General features: G+C 28.6%; 1 protein-coding gene across 2 annotated transcripts; it reads left to right on the forward strand.

Moving 5' to 3' along the window:
• Window positions 1-1,427: 1,427 nt before the first annotated feature.
• LOC108330568 (serine carboxypeptidase-like 7) lies at window positions 1,428-6,615 on the forward strand. Of its 2 annotated transcripts, XM_017565055.2 has the most exons (14): window positions 1,430-1,686; window positions 1,781-1,935; window positions 2,506-2,582; window positions 2,789-2,911; window positions 3,218-3,320; window positions 3,449-3,486; window positions 3,758-3,856; window positions 3,939-4,025; window positions 4,163-4,309; window positions 5,152-5,223; window positions 5,317-5,435; window positions 5,748-5,861; window positions 6,138-6,183; window positions 6,296-6,615. In XM_017565055.2, exons 1-14 carry the CDS (start codon window positions 1,550-1,552, stop codon window positions 6,377-6,379), a joined length of 1,401 nt encoding a protein of 466 aa, XP_017420544.1. In that variant the 5' UTR covers window positions 1,430-1,549; the 3' UTR covers window positions 6,380-6,615. The 2 variants fall into 2 exon arrangements, with proteins under 2 accessions (XP_017420545.1, XP_017420544.1); XM_017565056.2 differs by lacking the exon at window positions 5,748-5,861 and having other exon boundaries at window positions 1,428-1,686.
• Window positions 6,616-7,282: the final 667 nt, after the last annotated feature.

A 7,282-nucleotide genomic window follows, 5' to 3' on the forward strand; every position in this document is an offset into this window, starting at 1 on the left:
GACACTTGTATAAACTGAACTTAGTTTAATTCAGAACTTCTAAAACTATTTCAATTAATTTCATCGTATATAAGTTTATTTTAATCTATAAGAGGGTTCGACTTATTTTATTTTATTAAGTGTTAGCTATTGACATAATACAGGTTTACCAAATAACATTCGGTAACAATAATAAAACCTGTGTAACCCAGTTAAACCTAAAACACATTAAAAGCTTGTATGTTAATCCATAAACCTAATGTAGACACGCCTATTAAGTAAATTAATTTCGTAACAAAATTTTTACATATATATCTCTTTATTTCTTTGCCTCTTTTCAATATACCATAAAAAGTAAACTAAAAGTCAAAAGCAAATATTACATGTTTTAATTTATGAATGAGATTATATTAAAAAATGAATTTTAAATTTAATTCAATATTATTCTTTATAAGATAAAATATGTAATTATATACTAAAATTTTATTTTATTTTTAGTTGATGTAGAATTTATATATTTTTAATAATTCATTTTAAATTATATTATATTTTAAAATAAAAGTGTTATTTTATTGATGTTGAAAGATTATTAAATGAAAGATTTTCTGTTTCTATGTCATGGTCACCCTTTTGTGATATCACGTCGTATTGTAAATTTGTCAAAATTCTCTTAAAAGAAAAATAGTGTTAATTTGTCATGACAAAATAAGGTGGTCCCATGAAAAGTTCCAGAAATGATTGAACCTGTTTGATTAAACTCGTTTTTCTTTCTTAAAATTTGGATAAAAATTGTATAGATTTAAAATTTAAATACTTATTTAATTTCTATTTTAGATAACTTTGTTTACTTCAGATTTAATATTTTTTTTAAATTTAATTTTAATTTTGGTAGATTTTGTTTATTTTAGTTGTTTTTCTAATAATATTTAAATAATTAATAGATAGTGAATATTTTATATTACATATCAATTCAAACTTTTTGTGTTTGTTTTTAGTTTACAAAATTATCTGTGTCTAATGTGATATTATATGTCAGTATAGTTTTATATGTGAGTGTCCTTATATTCGCTACTTTTATTTATTTTTAAATTTAAATTAAATTTAACTTTTATTTAAATATTATATTTATTAAAATTTACATTTTTGTTATAATAAATGGGATATATTTTTTTATCAAAATATAAAATAAGATCTAATAAAGCTTTGCAAATATAGTTTTTTTTTTATAAATTTTGAGACAAATGACAAAAGAAAAATAAAATTAAAAGTGAATTATATTTAATTTTTTTTTAGAAAGAGAAAAGTATAAAATAAATATAATTATTCTTGTAATAAGGAATATAAAAGAGAAACAAAACTTTATTAAAATGATAAAAAAAGAAGAGTAATTAAAATTAAATATTAATTCTGCAAGTAAATAAAAGAGGTCACCTTCATAAATAGCATTGTTGAATCCGTCCCTGTTACCAAGATCAAAATCCATACGGAAATGATAAGGGAATAGAAAAGCAATGTGGGACAAGAAACAAGCTCTGATTCTTGAGTGCAAGCCCGATTTCGCAGTATCTCTATGGCGGTTATGGATTACAGAGGCCTTCTGCTTCTCCTTATTCTCTTTCTTCCTTCATCAAACTTTGCAACGTCTCACTCCATAGTGCGCTTCCTTCCTGGCTTCCATGGACCCCTTCCTTTTCTACTTCAAACTGGGTAAGCTAACCAAGATTCTCCATTTAGGTCATTCATGCTTTTCAATTATTCAATGAAAATTTAGAATAGATAGATGTGATGGAATTGGAATCAGGTATGTGGAAGTGGGTGAAAGTGAAGCAGAGGAGAATGCAGAACTGTTCTACTATTTTATTGAGTCGGAGAATGACCCCAAAGGGGACCCTCTTCTTCTTTGGCTAACCGGGGGACCTGGTTGCTCCGCTTTTTCTGGGTTAGTTTTTGAAATAGGTGATCATTTTCTCCTCATAATTATTACTTGTTAATTCCACTTTCAATATTTTTACAGTCTCTATATTTCATCAACAATTTTTCTAATCTATTTTAACAAGTTATAATAAAAAAATATTATTATCGGAAAACATAGCTATAATATTTTCCAAATGAGTTTTCTAAATTTAACTTGACTAACCGGATCAAGATTATTTTTATGTCAAATTTGTTTTATTAATTAGATCGCCTGTTATATTATATTATTTTCTATAACTCTTTATATTCTTCATTATTGATTTTTTAATGGAAAGATATGTCATAATTTCTTGGAATCTTGCATGAAAGGAAATTGCAATATGGTTATCATCTTTCTAATTAATTGATGCACAGTTAAATAATGGCATAAAGAACAGTGAAAACCTTAAACATTATGATCTGGAAATTCTGTATGGGAAAAATATGTAATTTCTGCAGCCAGTGATTCTGTTAACGTGATAAACTGGGAAGTTTTTCGATTAAAAATAGTTAGATTGCTTGATTAAATTCTAATTACGTATTATTATTACTGTCATCTGGGTGGTTTTGCAGGTCCACTGTCCTTTGAAAACCAGGAATACAATGGGAGCTTACCTAATTTGACATTGAAGACACAATCATGGACAAAGGTTGAGTATGCATGCATGTCTAGACACTTGTTGCCTGAATTAGATATATTAATTGATAACACTGATTTCATTTGCTATGTACTTAATCATCCTTCTACAACTTTCTATGTTATGATGAGTATAATTATTTTATCCAAATAAACATAAGCTTATCTACACTGTTTAAATTTTTGCTTGATTATACTGTTTATGTTTTTGTTGGTCAGGTAAGTAGCATTATATTTGTGGATCTGCCAGCGGGTACAGGCTTCTCTTATCCCAAAACAGAACTTGCTGTTAATCAAAGTGCCTCCAAGCTTGTTCGCCATGCTCATCAATTTCTTAGGAAGGTACATTGCTTAAATTTTCATTGGCTTAAAGTCTGTGGTTTTAGTTGTCTTTGGAAATTTAACAAATCAAGTATTTCATATAAAGTCTATCAAATTTGATATTCTTTCGGCTACATTTCTGTGTACTTAAAAGAATTAAGTGTTCAGGAAAAAAAGTAAAATGAAGACTAAATTTACTAATTTTAGAAATGAAGAAACATAATTGACTGAGAATATATAGCATAAATTTTCTACTGTTCCAGCTTAGAAAATGAATGTGATGACAAGTGGAATAGTTTGTGACAGTTATGTTGAAATTGTGTGTAGTGGCTAATTGATCATCCGGAATTTCTCTCAAATGAGGTGTACATTGCTGGCGACTCATTCTGTGGCCTTCCTATACCAGTTATTGTTCAAGAAATTTCATACGGTATCACACTCACTGAAGAGTCAAATAAATCGAATACCAAAATTGAAACTAAGATTAAGTAGCACTTAATTGTGACATTGACAACTGACAAGTAGCACTACTTTTTCTCCATATCTCATTACTATCAGGAAACAAAGGTGGTATCCAACCATGGATAAATCTCCAGGTTTGTGCAATTAATTACAACTATGATTTGTAAATAAAAAAGTTCTATATATTTCTCTCAATTTCTCTTATTGTTATATAACACGTCACCTTTATTATTATTATTATTATTATTTTTCTTGTTATTATATGGGACAAGTTATCTATCTGCAGACAAATTTGAACAGCTTCCATAATGATTTTCTTTATAGAGTATAAAGGAACCAGGATAGAACCAAATTATATTTTTATTAATTTAGCATGTTGATTAACAGGAACCTTTTTTTTTTCAGGGATACATTCTGGGAAATCCCATAACAACATCCACTGAAAAAAACTACGAAATTCCGTTTAATCATGGCATGGCACTCATTTCTGATGAACTCTACCAGGTGATTTTGTTTGTTCTTTGTTTATTTGGTAGAGTCCAAAAGGTGAAATGCTAACAAATTTTATAATTTACTGAGTGAACAGTCACTGCAAAGGAATTGCAGAGGAGAGTATCAAAACATAGACCCAACAAACGCATTATGTGCAAGGGACATGCAGTCCTACGAGGAGGTTAGTCATACTTACAAGGACAAGTAATTATTAAATCTTTTTCTTTGGTTCTTGAAAGAAAATGGAGTTGTATTAAATGTGGATTGGGACCATAAGGAGAAGGAGGAAGCTGGTAATAAATTGTTGGTTTTGGTCAGTCTATTTCAGGGATTGCAATTGGGCATGTTTTGGAACCCGATTGTGAGGAGTCTGCTCTGCGTAATCCAATTCAAGATACTTGGAGCTGCAGGAGGTCTCTTGCTCATGAATCCTATCCTCTCACAATGCCACCTTTAAATTGTAGGGTAAATTTTCATACCCATAAAGTTACATCTTTCTGACCAACTAGTTTAGACAACTGCCAGGTGTGGTTAGCAATGAGATACTTTTATTTAAAATTATTATTTTTTAAAAAAAATACTATTCTGAAATAAAAAACCTGAAGTGGTGATAGAGATCCCGACTTCACTACAAAAAAAAAATGTGGTCATTATAAGAAGCACAACTTTATTGCATAAAATAAACCAAGTCAAAATAAACGCGTGCTTTTAACATATTTCACTTGAAATTTTACATCTAATAACGCCACTTCTCTATTTGAGTAATCTTTTTAAAATTTACACTTATCAATAAATTTTAGATAAAATGACTCCATATAACAACGTAAGTACAAACAAGCTTCATTGAAGTACAATATTAAAATGAAAAATAGTACACACACACACACACACACACATATATATATATATATATATATATATATATATATATATATATATATATATATCTTTCACTCTTTTTTTTTTAAGAAATACAAAATTTAATTTTTGTTAAAACCATTTTATCTCTATAATGATTATCAAATGGTGATAAAGAACCTTTTTCCAATTAAATATTATATATAAAAAAATGTCATTCTCACAAATAATGAATACCCAGTTCAATATTTTTAGAATATAAAGTCAATCCCTATAGATACAAACATATGTTTAGACTAGTGACCATTTTTAAGAAAATTACATTTTAATTTAAACACACGTTAGAAAATTTGATAAATATCCTATGCATTAGGTCTCAAAATTGATCATGCATTTGGTAACCCAAATCACTTTAAAAACATTTTATTTTATTGAGTTTCCATGCGCAGGCTCATGCATATGTCCTTTCTAGCTATTGGGCCAATGATGATGATGTCCGCAAAGCACTGCATATTCGGAAGGTATATAAATATTAAATGTGCCTACCTTTGTTTAAAGTGTCAGCAGAAAGAAACCATGTCTCATACAATTTTATATATACATTTATGCTGCAGGGAACTAAAGGGAAATGGAAGCGCTGTAACTATGATATACCTTTTAAGACTGATATCTCTAACAGCTTCCAATATCACGTCAATCTCAGCAGAAAAGGCTACCGTTCATTGATATACAGGTCAACATTACTTTCTATATATACACTTTCTTTTCTTGCTAAATGTATCTGATTCATTGTTTTTCCTACATATGTATTATTTGTGTTATTTTTCGATTACAATTACTGTTAAGATATATTGACATTCAATGAAATAATTATAGGACATATAACCAGAGTGAAATTTCAATCCAATCTTAAACATCTAATAGAACACTGATATTATTATTTTTTCTGAATCATATACGGCTTATTATACATTTACTTTTCTTTCTTTTAACATAAACTAGGTAGCATTTTTTGAGCGTTCAAATATTGTTTGTTTGTTAATAGTGGGGATCATGACATGGTAGTTCCATTCCTGTCTACACAAGCGTGGATAAGAGCTTTAAACTATTCCATCGTCTCTGACTGGAGGCAGTGGTATTACAATGGCCAAGTCGCAGGGTATGCCCTAACTCTGGAAAGTGATACAAGACAATGTTCTGTTGGGATAAACATCTTCTCGTGTTCTTACAAAAAATTATTGAAAAAGATAGAGTAAATTAAACATTTTAAAAACGAAACTAAAGTAACAGTTCTATAAAGTGCTTGAGTTGATTTTAGTCTGTTATAAAGTTCAATACATATTTGTATTTTCTTGCCAAAAAAATTATCCAACCATGTCATTGATTTATATGAAAAACTAGACTAACCCCATTTTGTTGACTAAATTACTGATAGATACACGAGAACTTACTCAAATCAGATGACATTTGCGACTGTGAAGGTAGGCACAATTCCAGCTTAGGCAACAATATTCTAAGTAATTAATTATATTGTAAGAATAACACAATTGTGTATAGAATAATAAGCTGTGTTGTTGAGGGGTTTACTTGCAGGGTGGAGGGCACACAGCTCCGGAGTTCAAACCTGAGGAATGTTTAGCCATGTTCATGAGATGGATATCTAATAAGCCACTCTGAGCCTAGGGCATGCCAAAAGAACAACCAGAGGAATAAATGGTAAATTTACGATGTTATACATATATTTCTTAAACTAAAAATGAATTGGATTGTACTGTTTAATTTTATTTTATGGTTTATGTTATCAGAAGTTTTATTTTGAATGATAGTTGCTTATTTTAAAAATTGAAACTTATATTTTTGTTTCTTCTTTCATATATTAATATTTTATTGTGAAAAATTAAATTAAATTTCAATTTATTAAATTGTTAGACATATATGATATAATTTTAGACAGTACATCTCAACCTTCGTTCCGTCTTGAAAATCCAAAATATATTATATTATGATCCATGACCTAAAATATCTCAGTTTTCATACTCTGAAATATAGTTTCAATTCCACTATAAAGTATGATGACATACACGTATTAATAATTTGTTATATTGTAAAGGTGTTGGAAGAAAAACCCACAATTTTATTATGTCACCTCTAATTCTTATGGGATTGGACTTTTCTCACGGTAACTTTCACATTCCAGGCCATTTTTTTAACTACCATCACGGTAGTTAAAAAAAATCAATTTTTCTCCCTTGCCGTCACGTGGTGAATTAGCTGATATCCCCTTAACGTCTATGTGTTACGCCATGAATGAATAAAAGTAAAAAAGTATTTTGGATTATAAAATCTAAAATTTTTCATAGAAAAAAGAAGATTCAGATTGTATAATTCAAAAAATTCCAAATTTATGTAATACAACTTTTTTTGAGGCAAAAAATGACTTTCAAATTAAGTCAAAGAAACTTTTAAATTAAAAATCCAACAGTTAAATAACTTTCACTTTGTAATAACCTTTTCATGATCCAATAGCCTTTTTTCATAAAAAGGAATTTTCAATTACACCCAAAAGTAAATAAGCTTCCA

Source organism: Vigna angularis, chromosome 4, assembly GCF_016808095.1.
Source record: "Vigna angularis cultivar LongXiaoDou No.4 chromosome 4, ASM1680809v1, whole genome shotgun sequence".
NCBI classification, from domain to species: domain Eukaryota; kingdom Viridiplantae; phylum Streptophyta; class Magnoliopsida; order Fabales; family Fabaceae; genus Vigna; species Vigna angularis.

Excerpts from the sequence above, each read along its gene's own strand:
- LOC108330568 (XM_017565055.2), top strand. The coding sequence starts at position 1,550 with ATGGCGGTTATGGATTACAGAGGCCTTCTGCTTCTCCTTATTCTCTTT. Across the intron at positions 3,321-3,448 it reads TGTTCAAGAAATTTCATACG|GAAACAAAGGTGGTATCCAA; the intron begins GTATCACACTCA and ends CATTACTATCAG. Across the intron at positions 4,026-4,162 it reads ACATGCAGTCCTACGAGGAG|TCTATTTCAGGGATTGCAAT; the intron begins GTTAGTCATACT and ends GGTTTTGGTCAG.